General features: G+C 43.4%; 2 protein-coding genes across 4 annotated transcripts in view; one reads left to right on the forward strand and one right to left on the reverse strand.

The window, feature by feature from the left end:
- ERLIN1 (ER lipid raft associated 1) overlaps window positions 1-5,700 on the reverse strand; it is a 60,535-nt gene extending 54,835 nt beyond the window's left edge. The window contains exons 1-3 of one of the 3 annotated variants that reach the window (XM_072628489.1): window positions 5,579-5,700; window positions 3,510-3,633; window positions 788-869 (exon numbers count right to left, since the gene is read on the reverse strand). In XM_072628489.1, the coding sequence (XP_072484590.1) occupies window positions 788-869; window positions 3,510-3,622 (195 nt within the window). In that variant the 5' untranslated portion in view covers window positions 3,623-3,633; window positions 5,579-5,700. Of the gene's footprint in view, window positions 1-787; window positions 870-3,509; window positions 3,634-4,048; window positions 4,855-5,028; window positions 5,119-5,578 lie in introns of those variants that run through there. The other 2 variants (XM_072628490.1, XM_072628491.1) reach the window with 2 other exon arrangements.
- Window positions 5,701-5,739: 39 nt separating this feature from the next.
- ZNF774 (zinc finger protein 774) overlaps window positions 5,740-15,253 on the forward strand; it is a 28,555-nt gene continuing 19,041 nt past the window's right edge. Inside the window, exons 1-2 of the mRNA XM_072628485.1 lie at window positions 5,740-6,155; window positions 6,809-7,144. The gene's annotated coding sequence lies outside the window, so the exon portion shown is untranslated. The remainder of the gene's footprint in view (window positions 6,156-6,808; window positions 7,145-15,253) is intronic.

The raw sequence follows: 15,253 nt of genomic DNA on the forward strand, positions 1-15,253 counted from the left end.
ATGCAGAAAGAAAGGAAGAAACAAAGAAAAAGACAAAAAAACAAAAAGTCTCTGCCTTTAAGAAGCTAACATTCTACAGGGGGAAGGGGAAGGAAAAGGAGGAAGGATTAAAAAGGAAAGGATGACACTATATGCACTTATATAGATCCAGTATATACAAAATCAATATGGAAGTTGTTCTAGTGAGAAAAGCAACTATTAGTGGGGGGAATAAGACTTCATGTAGACATTGGCATTTGAGCTAGCTTGAAGAGAACCAGAGATTCTTAATGGTCAGATGAAGCAAAGAGAGCGCACATTTCAGAAATAGGAGAGAGCTAGTGTAGATCAAGGAGATGGAGCGTCACCAAAAGGAATACTAAGAAAACCTGTTTAGCTGACCTGATGAGCTCCCCAAAGGAAATTGGGCATAATAAGGTTAGGAAGGGAAACTGAGAACCCTAAATACCAAAGATTTTATATTTGATCCTCATGGTAATAGGGAATTACTGGAGTTTAGGTAGAGACTAAGACTGTGTCATAGGTAGAGAAAAATGAGTCCTCAGAGAAAGAAAACCTCAAGGCTACCCTGGAGAATTCCTACAAAGTATTAAACTACCTGCCCAAACAACAATTTACATGTAGAAAAAAGAGTATTTAAAATGAATGATTTTTCAAAATTTTTAAATGATAAAAAATAATTCTACTTATTTAGGAAAGAAGGAAAAAATCCCCATCCCTCTGGCTACACATTACTCCTCTTCACACCCACTTGTCCAAATTCTGGGTTTCTCTGGGCATCACTCACCTGAACAGATCTGTAGGTGGTAATAAAAGGCAACATAATATGATAGCCTGGTCCACTGGGGCTAGTAAGTAAAGCTCCTCCCCTGAAAAAAAAAAAGATGTTTTATGTGTCAAGGTTATTAAAGAAGAATGATATTATCTTTCCAACCTAGAATTCAGGAAAAAATGTTCAGCAGTAACTCATTATAAAGTTAGAGGCTGTAGAAGTTAGAAGGGGTACAGAGGCTTTGGAGGTCATCTAGTCCAACCTGTATCTGAACAGGACTTTAATGCACTCAACAACATTGCTGAAAAGTATGGAACCCATGCTTAAAAATCTCCACATGAAAGAGAAACCATTATCTCCCATGGGGGCAGCTCCTTCCATTTGAGGAGAGTTTTAATTGGGAATTAAACCTGACATCAAGCTGAAATTGACTTCTCAGAAACTCTGGGGATCATTCCTTGTCTCGTCCTTGAGGGGACACAGCAAATCTGGACAAATTCCTCTTCTACAGGATATAAATGCCTTTCGTATATTTAACAAAGTGATCATGCCTCACCTGCCCCACCTTCCCCCTCAAAGCTTTTCTTCTCCAGGCTAGATATCTCCAGTTCTTCCAAACAATCCTCATATGGCACAACCTCAAGTCCTCCATTATCTTGCCTAATCTCCTTTGGAAATCCCATCTGACAATATTCTTCCTTAAAATCTTGTATCTAGAACTGAATACAACACTCCAGAACTGCAGAATACAGTGGATTCTAATCTCTCTCACTTTAAACACCATGCCTCCAAGAATAAAGCATTCTCTTTTTCTGTCTGTGATGTCATAGTCCATGTCTGGAGCTTGCAGTCCACTTGATGGATGAGGTATTTTAACCTGGATTGTTGTCTAGCCATACTTCTACCACTCTTATACTTGTGCAGGTGGTTCTTGAACTCATCAAGAATGTTTCATTTACTCCTACTAAGTTGGCTCTACTAAATATATCTTCTTATATTTGGCCCATCATTGTATACTCATAGTCCTCTAATTCAATGCATTAGCTAACTTTCCCAGCTTTGTGTCATCTACAAATATGTGCTATCATCTATACCTTCATCCAAGTCATCAATGAAAGTGTCAAGCAGTACAGGGTAAAGCACAGGTATCTGGGGCATTCCACTGAAGACCTCCTGAAGATGACACTGCACCATTAAAGCCACGCTTTGAGTCCAAGCATTCCAACCACCTAACTGTACCATGATCTAGCCAATCGTTTTTCCCCACAAAGATGACAACCCATCCAGGGCAAGTTCTTTGAACAAAAACCAAAAAAGACAATTATTTAAATTGGTAATGTGAAGGTTGAAAAAGGTACAGAGGCAAAATGGACTTATTTATTCAAACTCTAGGATGCTCACACAAGAAACTGGGACTATGTCCTGTAAATTAAAGGAAGTCATTTTTGACAAACTTCATTTCATTTCTATTACATCCATGTTCTATTTTACCAGGTGTACCTATAGAATTGGTTTCCCCAAGAACCAAGAACTAGTTTTTCAATGTCAAAAGATCCACAATTTCATTAGTGAGCACTCCCAACAGGCCTCAGTAGTTGGTCTTCATGAGTTTCAGAGGTGCCCCTCTCTAAAATCACCTAGTTGTCAACTTTCTGGTGAGAAGCTTTTCCACACTCAGCTAGGCTGGTCAACTCAACATCTTTCTGACTTTATAGGGTTTATCAGAAGTCCCCTGGTATAGAATCTGCCTCCATGCCATTGATGAGAATATTGATATTAGAATTTATGGGAAGTAAAAAGGTATAACATGCTGAAAATGCAAACAGGTTTTATAACAAATATATGGATAATCAAATCTTGGCAATTTTATGGGAAATGGAATATTTGCAGGAACTCTAACCTGATAAGCCTAGATCTTGGATGGTACATCCAAGTCATTGTTAATTTGAAACAAAATACCATTCCTAACTACTAGTCACAGTTTGTCATTTCTTCTACCAAATTACCCCTATAGTGACCTACCTGTAAAAATATTCAAAAACAAGCTTGTTTAAAGTATGTCTATGTCCTCAATTAGAAAAATGTGTTCAACTCAAGAGTTAGGAGAAAGGATACACTGAAACTGGGAGTGGTAATACTCTTTTAATTAACTCTCTGCCCAAGGCCTCCATTGACTGATCTCCCTGTAGATAACAGATCTCTGTGAGAAGTGCTGGCAATAACATCTAAGAGAAACTAAATTTTCCACACTATTTTCCCCTTACCCTGTAAGCTAGACTAACACAGGCTGAAAAGGAGGAAAAGTAGAGTGTACCCAAAACTATTTACACATTTATCTGCATCTCATCCTTCTTAGCCATAATGTGTTATGGTCACTGTTTAGAGTGATCAGATTCAGGAAAACTCCTGGAGAAAAAGGTTGTCAGGAAGAAGCTAACAAACAAATAAGAGTACCAGCCCCACAAACACTGAATGCCACTGAGGCTCAAGGACAACCCTGGGCCTCTGCAGTGTGTAAAAGTCAAACCAGTTGTAACCAATGTCGGTGGCACCGCCCCCCGCAGTACTATGTACTTCACAAAGGTTGCTTGATGATAATCAACCCAATTCCAGGACTCTGAGACAATACTGTAGTAAGGACAACTTCCAAATTCCCAGGGATCATAGCTGTCTTTGTTGGATAACCTAGGCTGGATGTACACACTGGTCTGTTGGGCTCCCATGACCTGGCACTCACCTGTAGTACACAGCAAGGTGTCCCTCCTCGATCCTGTGGATGGAGGCGTAGAGGAGAACCACCACCAGCCCTGCAGCTGCAGCCCCCAGAGCCCCGGCTTGAGTCATATTCATCCTGGCTCTTCCTATATGAGGAGCGAACCAATAGTTCTGATCTCCCTTTCCCCAGATGGTCCAGTCCCCTCTCTATAACCAATGTTGAGAAGTCTAGGTCTCCAAAGGAGCCTCTCTTCCTCCCCTCCCTCATCTGCACCCTCATAGAAATGGTCCCTTCTTCTCTGACCCACCCATTGCCCAAAACCCACCATAATTCCACCCTTATTTCCAGTGACCTCCCTCTTCCCCAACAGCTATTCCCACAAAATCCTCCATTACCCACTTATCACATCTTTTCCATTCAGCCCACCAGTTCACTCCCCCTTCCCTCTCCAACCCCCTTTTTCTCACTCAATAATTCTAAATGAACCCCACCCAGCCACCCCATCCATCCCTCAAGGACAATCTCTATCTCTCTCAATTACAACATCTCCTGACAAATACCTTTTTCCTTCAGTTAACAGCAATTTTCCCAAGACACTTCCTCTTTACCAATAATCCCTCTTTTCTAGAATCTCCCTTTCAACGATACTCTTTCTTTCCTCCCTCAATGAATTTCAGTCTGATCAGACATCTCCTACCCTACTTATCCCCCCTCAGCAACACACCCATCTACAAAGTCACTAGCCTTAACATGGTCTCCCCTCACTCTTCACTGTGAGGATCCTCACTCCTACCTGTGACCGAACCTTCTGGTTCAGTAAAAAAAAAAAAACCTCCTACTCCCCTTCTCCTCCAGAGACACCTCCAGAAACGCCCACTCTCTTAAGTGATAATTTTTCCTTCCCCTTCAATGACAATGTCTATTCCTGACAAATGGTCCCTCCACTTTGCCTCAGACAGTCCTTATAACGGCTGACATTAATGTACAGTCTCTTAATGTAGCCAGCTTCACATACAACTTATCTCACTTAATTCTAACAGCAATGCTAGGAAGTAAGGACTATAGGTATCCTTATCCCTAAGGGATAGTGTCAGGGAAGCCAGGGAACTGTCCGTGGTCACACAGTGTCAGGTGGAAGCTGGACAGCCCTGAGTCTTCCAAGTCTAGTGGCAAACTCTCTCCCGTCAGGATATCCACTTTTCAGTCCTGCTTCTCAGGGGCAAAGAAACAGGGAATCCCAAGTGACTCTTCCTTCTCTCTCTGTGACTAAGTCCACCCTTAGTGATCTCCCCCTCCTCCATGACTTCCTATCACCTAAGGAGTGGCTCAGCCTCAATACTCCCCCTGGACTCCGACTGACCGAAGAGACACAAACTGCCCTCCGGGACACCCCCTCACATCAGCCTCTGACCCTCCCTTCCGGCCATTCTTGCCCCACCCCTCACTGATCATCCCCGCTAGTGAGTGGTCGCCTGCTCCTCTGCAGCCACCACCCTCCAGACTGCCCTGGAAAAGAAGGCTGACTGTGTAGCCAGATGACCTGCTTAGAGGCGGCTAGGTGGCCCAGGGAACGGAGCACCGGCCCGGGAGTCAGGAGGACCCGAGTTCAAATCCGGTCTCTTCCAGCAAGTTCTCAGCAACTCCTCTCCCTCCCACCCCCTCCGCTCTCGGGTACAAGTCATCCACGTCCCTCCCCCAGAGAAGGCCTGGGCTTCGGCTTCCCGGTGGGGAGCGCCAGGGGCTGCAGGTCGCCAGTCCGAGCAGGAGCTGGACTAGATGACCCCATCGGGCACCTCCTCTACCGGGCCCCCCACACCTGCTTTCTCCCCGGCGGCAGCCCCCGCCCCTGCCTGACATCGCCTCTGCTCCCTGCCTCCCCTCAGCCTCGGGCCCGGGCGGGCAGCCCCGCCCTTCGGGACAACCTGGGGGACCGGGGTGCCCGGCCCCCGCCTCGGCGGAGGTGGCTTGTGACGGCCGCGCCCCTCAGTGACGCCCCCTGCCCCGCGGATGCCGCCTCCCCCTCAGGTACAGCCCCCTGAGGAGGGAGGATGCCTCTGCCTCCCGCCCTCCCCGCCCGCCCCCAGTCTCACCGATCGGCTGCGCATCTCCCCGGCGACGCGCCGAGCTCGTCGCCCACCTTGCCAGGGACCACCGGCCGCCCACAACCGCCGGCGGGCCCACAGTCCCGCGCTTCTGCGCAGGCGCCCGGTATACGCATGCGCGGTCACATCCTGTACGGTCAAAAGGGGGAGACGGCGAGTGAGCCGAGACAAAACTGGTCTCTCGCTCTCGATGCGCGTTGCTTGGGTTTGTCTCCCCCTGGTGGGGATGTTAGGATAGGAGCCTAGATCCACGTGGCACAGGCGTGGGAGGCCTGCTTCCGAGGAAGGGTGGGGCAGGGACATAGACCCTGAAGCTCCTGTGCACCATGTCAATTTCTGGGAGGTTTTCTCTTTCACTAGGGAGCTGTGGGATAGAGCAAACAGCTAGGTGGGCAGCCCCTCAGCTTTGCCTGCCATCCACCTTCCCAGCTGCCCAGTCGATCCAATAAAGATTAAGATTCTGCCTGCCTTCTCTGAACAAGCATACTTTCATACATATATGCATGTATAAGAAAGGAATGAATCAAATGAAACAGAGATTTCAACAAACCACTGGAAGTGTCTGGTATGTCAAATTCATTTCTTTCTTTTGCAGAAACTTCTCACTAAGTTGCAGTGAAAGTTATGAAAAAGAAATAGTAATTATGCAACTGATAATTCTGATAGATATAAGGACTTGAAGTGAACAAACATCCATTTCTTTTCATTCAAGTTTTATTGTAACTCCTCTCCTAAACAAAAGGTTTGCTTGGAAGGGGGGAAAGTGGGGAGGGGGGGGAAGTAGGGGGGAGGGTTTCTTTTTGTTTTATTCCTGGAGGATGGGTTTGCTTCTTATATTTCGATTTTAGCTCAGTTGAACTTATAGTTATTAACTGCCAATAAATGCTTGTTGAACAGGCTTAAGTTCATGCTTGGACATATTAGACTATTTTAAATGATTAAAACAATTATTATGTTTTATTATGGGAGTATCATATATTTGCCTTCTCAGTGTGTGGGAGCAAGCTTACAGGGAGGAAAAGAATTTGAAACAAAAGTTAAATGAATTTTTAACAACTTATTATATATGAGAGAAAAAACTTGGATGATCTTGCTTGTGTTACAACTCAGAAATGGGAGTGGAAATTCCTCACTGTGATCTTGTGGGAGGGGTTAACTTTGTTTTTCAAAGATGTGACAACACACCAAGAAGTAAGATGCCCATTCATCTCCTCTTAGAAAAGAAAAAGGCAGCAAATAAGAAATGATGAACAGGAAGGCTTCAGAGAGGCCTGGAAAGACTTATATGAACTGATGCTGAGTGAAAGGAACAGAACCAGGAGAACTTTATACACAGCAACAACCACAGTGTGCAAGGAATTTTTTCTGGTACTTCTTGCAGTGCAAAGACTTAAAAAATTCCCAATCGTTTCTTAAGGCAAAATGCCTTCCACATCCAGAGAAAGAACTATGGAATTCAGATCACAGAATGAAGCAGATCATTTTCTTTTGTATTATGTTTTGGTTTTATGGTTTCTCCCATTCATTTTGATTCTTCTATGCAACATGACTAAGGTATGTATTTAATAGGAATGTATGTGTAGAACCTATATAAAACTATGCCCTCTCAGGGAGGGAGTGGGAGGGAGGGGAGGGAGGGGGGGAAATTTAAGATATATGGAAATGATTGTAGAACAGTGAAAACAAATAAGATAATAATTTTTTAAAAATTTGTACCAACAAAAAAAAAAAGAAAAAGGCAGCAAGACACAATGGATAGACAACTGGCCCCAGAGTCAGGAAGACTGAGTTCAAATCCTACCCCTGAAACGTACTGGTTTTGTGTGTTGCAAAGGTACCAAGCTACATTGGGAGAAAGTATCCTCAGCTGGGCCTTTTGTACCATAGAGTCAGAAGGACTCAGGACTGTGGGTGTGTGCTTAATAAATAAGTAGTCTGACAAGAGGAAATTCCAAGGGTGTCATTATGTAGCTTGTAAGGACAGATTGTATTCATTTGTATTCCACAATGTAGCAGGAAACTAGGTAGCGAAGTGAAAGCAGTGCTGAGCCTTGAGTCAGAAAGAAGTAAGTTGAAATCCAGCCTTAAATACTTAGCAACTGGTCCAGTCACTTAACATCAGGTTTGTCTCAGTTTCCTCAACTCTAAAATGTGAATAATAATGACACATACCTCAAATAGTTGTTGTGAAGATCAAATGAGATGCTATTTATAAAGTGCTTAGCACAGTGCCTAGCACATATTAGGTAGGATACAAATGCTTATTCCCATCCTTCATTGCTTTTCAAACCTAGCTCAAGTGTTGAGAGGCAGCTTAGCACTGGGAATAAAGGTCTGCCCTTGGAGTCATGAGATCTGGGTTCTAGTTCTGCCTGTGACATCGCCTGACTGTGTTACCCTGAGTCAGTCTTCGAATCTCTCAGCACTCTAGGGAAATCAACCTAGATGTCCTGGGAGAAGTCCTTAGTTTGGTGGTTGTTTTTAAGCTGGTCTTGTGATTTAATCAGTGGAGTATTTGTCCACTCAGCCCAGAGGAGTAAAAGGAGGAGTTGGGCCAGGAACTGAAGCCTCATCTTCCCACTTCCAGGGGCTGCTGCCTCCCGGCATCTGCACCAGCTTTTTCAATTCTGCATTTTCTCAGACACTTCCACCTCTGGGCTAAGTTGCAGGTGGGACACAGATAAATACATCATGGTACTTCTAAGCTATCTAAGGGCAATTCAGTTCAATAAGTACCAAGTGCCTGTTCTGTACAAGGTACTTTGCTAGGTAATCTGCAAACTAAGACAAAGTGTCCCTCCCTTCAAGGAGTCTCTGGGATCCCAATGTAAAAGCCAGCCTCATACTTTTAGGGCAGAAAGGATGTGAGAAGCCATTGAGTGCACTCCCCTCACTGGAACATGGAAGAAATGAGAGCTGTAGAGGGGGAGCCACCCAGGAAGGCTCTTCTGACTCCAGAACCAGAGTTGTTCCCATGGGGCCATGCTTCCAGGACATAGATAAGTAAATACAAAGTCATGTCAAGAGGTAGATCTAGAGTTGGATGAGACCTTCAGGTATGGTGCTTCCCAATTGTTTAGGGACTTGAATAATAGGTTCAGGAACATGGGATGGTTCAGAAGAGAAAGTGAGGTTTGTAACCTTGCACATCCCTCCCTCACTCAAAACAAAGTCAAGTGCAAGACATGTCATCATTTCTCTGATGGCATGGTCTTCTTGGAAAACGGAGGACAAACACAGAAATTTTATATATATATGTATGTATGTATATATGTATTTATGCATGTGTGTATGTATGTATGTGTATATGTGTATATATGTGTGTGTGTATATATATACATATATATGACTCCAATCCCCATACCTCAAATATCAAAATACAATTTTTTTAATTTGCAGAGAGTTGTGTGAGGCACTAAAAGGCTAACCCATGATCATCCCACCATTTGAGGCTACCTCTCAAAAAGATGCAAATCTAACAAACATGAAGTGTCCATTGTGTGAGAGCCACTGGGGGGTGTACATAACCAAACAGGCAAGGAGACAGACTAGGTGGAATAAGAATGAGAGAATGAGCATAAACATAAGGCTATGAAGTAAATTGGAACCAGATGGTAGGTAACCTTGAAAGTGAAGATCAGTTTATACTTTAGTAGGTAGGCAATGAAGAAGGTTTTTTTAGCCCAGTAGAGAGAGCTGAGGCAGCTATATGATAGCAGTAGAATCAGGACAGAGCTGAGTTCAAAGGCTACCTCAGACACTTACTAGTTGTGTGACCCTGGGCAAGTCATTTGACCTTGTTTGCATCAGTTTCCTCATCTGTAAAATGAGCTGAAGAAGGAAATGACAAACCACTCCATGATCTTTACCAAGAAAATCTCAAATGGGGTAATGAAGACTCAGACGCACCTGAAACAACTGAGCATGTTGTTGAAAAGAACCGTTGAACTTGAAGTCACAGGATTATAGATGGAAAGATGGAAGAGATCTCCAAGGGCCCCACCTTTATAGCTTTGTGGCAAGGAGCAAATGAGAAAATGTATACACAGCGCTCTGAACACTTTAAAGGGACAGACAAATGCTAATTGTCATTAGAAATAACTAGATCACTGTGGGTTAGGGTTAGAAAGATTACTCAGACAAGCAAATAAATTTAAATGGAGGGGAGATGAAACCAGGGCAAGAAGACCAATTAAGAGGCTATTTAAATAAATTACCTAGAAGAGACTCTAAAACAATGTTACAATAGATGGTGAGAGAAGGGAGACAGCAAAAGATATTGCAGAGAGAGATAATTATCAAGACTATTCAAGTAAAAAATAAATGAACAAATGGTAACATCATCGAGAGAAACATGTTAAAAGGAAGGGCAGGGCAGGTTGGGTATAGGGAAGAAAGAAAGACTGATTTCAGCTTTGGATATTTTGAGATTAAAATACCAACTGGATAGTCAGGTGAAGATGTCTATGAGTCAACTGGAAAAAATTGGCCTAGGACCTGGGAAGATAGTAAAGGTAGGAATAAAGTTTTAGGACTTCATCTGTATAGAGGTGATGGTGGCAGATCCTTGGCCACAAGCTGAAATGGGGTACAAGATTGACTTTTCTCAGGCACAACCTGTAAAACTAATTCCAGTCCTAGACCCAGCCTTATTCCTGACCACTGACTCACAGACTTGGCAACACACTGATCCCTTAATCTTACCCCCTAACTGAGTCTTAACCACAGCCACAGGCTGATTGAAACGCCTGGATACTGACTCAGCTTGAAAAGCATCCAGAAATTTAGACTAAATCTCAACCATAGCCTGTAACCCTCCACACAAACTGATCTCTAACCCAGAGGCAATTCCCTTCACTAGAGAGAACCCTCTCTTTGGTTACACAATTACTCAGAAATTTGGCCACACCGTTACATTCTGCGCTAATGTTATCCCTGGACTGAGCCCTAAACATGACCCAAGACTGAGCTCTAATACTGGCCTCAATTGCAGCTGTAACCTTTCATTCACAGCCTGAGTTCCAACTCCTCAATAGAATTATCTTATCCCCCTAACACAAATGGATAATTTAACCAGGTTGAGCCTATCTGACTAACTCAATTCAATTAAATAAATGTTTATTAAACATATGCTAAGTGCAAGCCTCAAGGAATGTACATTCTACCCAGAGGGTATGGCACCAAGAGAAGTATGCCATGATGAAGAAGCTAAATAATATTTAGGTCTCTTCTGAGGATGGGAATGTGTAATTTTAGTTAAACAGTGGTCTGTATTCTCTAAAGGAAAGGAGGGAGAAAAGTCACACATACAAAAAGTCTTTTGCTCATCCCTTTGCATTCCTTCCTTAGCCCCTTCCACAGTCCGTGCCTGGTACATGGTTGAGTGGAAAACAGCTATTTTCTTTTCCACTTTCTTACATGTCCAATAAATAATGTGGCCATTGTAAACAATGTTTTTGAATGTGGAAAGTTGTTCGTACAGAGAAGAAATTCTAGATTCAGAGTGGGGGCAAAAGTCATAGGTTTCATATTTTCATATTCTATAGTAATATTTCATTTTCATCCCTTAGCTTAAGTTCCAAACTGAATGAGTCTGGGTTTTTATTTGGCTGGCCCTTTGGAACCCAGAAGCTGCCATGGGAGGGAAAATAATGTCAGCATGTTTAAGCTGAGTATGCTCTAATGTGTGTGGTTCATCCTTTGTTTCCGAAGAAGACCATGCCATCAGAGAAATGATGACATGACTTGCACTTGACTTTGTTTTTGAGCGAGGGAGAGCTGTGCAGGTCACCAGCCTTACTTCTCCTCCAGAGCCATCTGAGTCCAGCAACCAGATATTCATCAGGATGACTGGAGATAACCCAGGATGAGGCATTTGGGGTTAAGTGACTTGCCCAAGGTCACACAGGTAGTGAGTGTCAAGTGTCTGAGATGAGATTTGAATTCAGGTCCTCCTGACTCCTGCACTGGTGCTCTATCCACTGTACTACCTAGCTGCCCCACACCCTCCATTAGCCAATGAAGGAAGGAGTCAGGTGGGGATGGGATCAAAAATACAAGTAGAGGGGACAGCAGTGATAAGAAGGTCTACCACTTTCTCTGAGGCAGGAGGAGAGAAAAAAAATAATGGTGGAAGATAGAAAATGCTTTTAGATGTAGAGTACGTGAAATAAGGGACGTTAACATGGGCAATACACATCTCTTTCACAGAAAATGCCTCTGCTGAGAGGAATCCTGGAGAGAGTCATATAGAACACTTAAGACAAGAAGAAAGTTTGAAACAGCCACTGTGAGGAGTATAACAGAGAGTCAATCAGGGGGAAATATCTGGATTGCCCAATAGCAGTGAAGGCCTGGTTGTGGTAAGGTAACATGAATTTGGAGAGGACTAAGTCAGTATTGGCAGTATGACTTTGTCTAACTGCATTCCACAGCTCATGAATAGGATCAGAAGGAAGATATTGAGAGTGACCTAGAGTAGATGATTGCGAGGGCTTGACTAGCAGAAAAATAAGGGATACCAGAGCCAGAAGTAGAAACCAACTTTGTTGCACTCATGGGATGGGATGGGATCAAAACCAAGGGAAGAAAAGTAAGACAAGAACAAAGATGATGGACTGTGAAAATAGGGAAGAATTCAAGGACTGGAGGTTACTATGTGAATAATGAATAGATTTAAGAGAAGTGAGGTAGAAGGAAAGAGGGAAAGACCGTATGGGGTAAAGTGAAGTTGAAGGTTAAGGGAGTTGAAAAGGTTGATTACCTGGAAGGACAGGATATTCCAGGGGATATCTCTGCATGTTGAAGTCACCAAAGATGAGAACAGGACTTGGACTGTAGTCAAGTAATGTAAAACTGATTGAAAAAAAGGAGAACTAACTGGAGTCCAGTAGATGGCAGCAGCCAAGATTCAATCCACAGAATTAGCTGAACACTGGCCATAGGATCATAGGTGCCAAGGTAAAAGAGATCTGAGGGATCATTTGGCCCAACCCTCTCATTTTACAGATAAGGAAACTGAGGCCCATAGAGGTTAAGTGATATAACCAAGGTTACACAGATATTAAGTGGCAGGGCTGAGATTTGAGCACAGGTCCTCTGACTCAAATCCAGAATTTTTCCTACTTCAACAGAATGAAACTACTCATATACACAGAATAAGCCCTTTGAAAGAAATGATCCCCAAATTAGGCAAAAAGCCTTACTCTGGCTATCACTTGGCCTCCAAACAAAAACTACAAACCTATCCTTGTATAATAGGGGTCTGTGTATACCCTGTTGTGAGGGAGCTAATGTCAAGCATTCTAGTTCTGTTTAGTCATTTAACATTCATTTTGAAAAATGATATTTAATTTGAAGATGAAGCAAAAACAAACATAGAAACACTTCCCCAAATAGCTTGGAAGGGAACATCTTTTTCCCTTATACCACTTTGATGGTAGGAATGGAGGGATAGGAGAGATGAAGGAGGAACTAGGTTCAACTTGGTTCAACCCTTGTATAGCATTAGTCCCACTAAGATTGTGTCCAAAGGTAGCATCTCTTCCAGTTGGATACTCATCTCAGCCTCCCATGGGAAGAGAACTCAAAGGTTTTTTCTAAGATTGTTCCTTGTTCCTTAAGGCATTAATGCTAGACTGGCTGCAACACTGAGTCTAGGCTCTGACTCTCCATTTCTTTTGGCTCATTCTTTCAACCTTTTGAAACTCCTAAGGTCAGAGACTCCATTCCCTTCACTAGATGCCATGAGGGGAATCCAATAGGTCTTTCTGACTGTCTCCACAGCCAGTCAAAGAGCCTTCTCTTTAACATGTTGACCAAACCAGTTACTGAATGTTCAGAGGTGCTCCATATTCTCCAAGGCACTGCCCTCACATATCATCATCATCTCCCAGAAGCAACTCCTAAGTTGCCAGGCCTAGAGGCCTGTGTGGGCTACCCGAGTCTTTCTTACCTCACCTCCGAGGTCTTCGGCTGGCCACGCCGGATGCACATATGAGAGAAAGGACGTTCCAGAGTCGAACAAGGGTTGAGCTTTATTTCAGGGTCTAGTTACAAGTGCAGGGAGGTCTTCCTTAGGAGGAAGAGGGGGAGATTTCCTAAGGAGGCTAAGATCTTAAGGGATTGGAAGTAGAAGTACAAGCAGGGAGAGAGGGGGAGGGGAGAGAGGAAAGAAGAAAGCTGAGCCTACTGTCCTCTTGGCTCCTCATGTGCTAAGAGAGCTTTCAGGCTTCCTCAATCCTACTTAACTCTCCAGCAGCATAGTTTGCATCTAAATACCGTGCTGTTAGATAACAATAGTGTGCCCAGATCCGGGACGACCTCGAGGGCAGGGAGACTCCACCCATCACGTATCTCCTGGGGAGAGGCGGAAATACCCGAGCTAGCCAAGCTAGCTCAGTCTGACCTTCTCGAATCCCCGCTGTTCATGGAGGGCCTCGTAAGACTCTAAGATTTAGAAGTCCCACTTTTACCCGCCCGAGACCATCCACACGGATTTGAGCTTCCAATCCCAACACTAAGTGACCTCCGTGTGGAGGGAAGTCATCTCAGGTAGTCTGGGCATGCACTAGACAGCCATTACACCTGTATATATTTTGTACCTACTTTATCTCTGTATCTGTTGTTCTTCCACCCTCAACCCCTACATAAACTCTCTGAGGGCAAGAACTGGTTTTTCATTTCATCTTTGTATCCTCAGCAGCTAGTTCAGTGCCCTGTATAGTAGGTGCTTAATAAAATTGATTTACCTAATAAAAATGAAATAATATGTTCAGTGTTTTGCAAACATGGAAGCACTCTGTAAACATCAGCTATTGTTATTATTGTTGTGGTTAGTAAGAGATATTTGTTGAATTGCATTGAAAGGAATCCCTAGCTGCATCCAGCAATTCTAGGGTCATCTGTCTACAAGACAGAAGCAGGGCTCAAACCTGAGACAAAATGAAAACCTTAGGAAGAAAGACTCATGCCTACTTCTAACACATAGTGACACTATGATCCTGAGCAAATCACTTAACCTTTTGGTGCTCCTGCCTGCCTCTGCTTCTGTAAGTTAGAGGGAAGTTGGGGGACCTGCCCTGAAGAACTGAATATTTACATTCAGAATTACTCACCTATATGAATTCTTAAAAACAAAAAATAATGTCCAAACAAAACCCATGCACAAGAATGGTCACTGACCTCAAGAAACTTACATTCTTCTGGTGAATTATGTGAGAGCAGATAATTTCTCTTCTAAAGCATGGACACTTGGGCCATGCTCTCATGTTTCTCTTCTGAAGCATATTCACATGTGGGTGGGTGGGGGGGGGAAATCTGGTTAGTCTTCCTGAGTTTGTTTACTCCCAGGTCATCTATCTCAATATTGGAATCTGTTCTCAAAGATTTAGGGGGATTGGGAAACAAAAGATAAATCTGCAACCTTCATTTTACACACCATTCTAATCAAGAGGCTGTATTTTCTCTTACAGAAAGAAGTCCATGAGTTTTGCAACAGAAACAGAGTTTCTTAATAATTCAGGGACCATTTTCATTTGTTTGTTTGCAGCTCAAGTCCACATGACTGAAGTGGGGCATGATTGTAATCAGATCTACTCTTTTGGAAACCTTATTGACCACCGGTAGCACTATAAATTGATCTAACTGTTCTGGAAAACAATG

This window comes from Notamacropus eugenii, chromosome 1 (assembly GCF_028372415.1).
Source record: "Notamacropus eugenii isolate mMacEug1 chromosome 1, mMacEug1.pri_v2, whole genome shotgun sequence".
In the NCBI taxonomy this organism is placed as follows: domain Eukaryota; kingdom Metazoa; phylum Chordata; class Mammalia; order Diprotodontia; family Macropodidae; genus Notamacropus; species Notamacropus eugenii.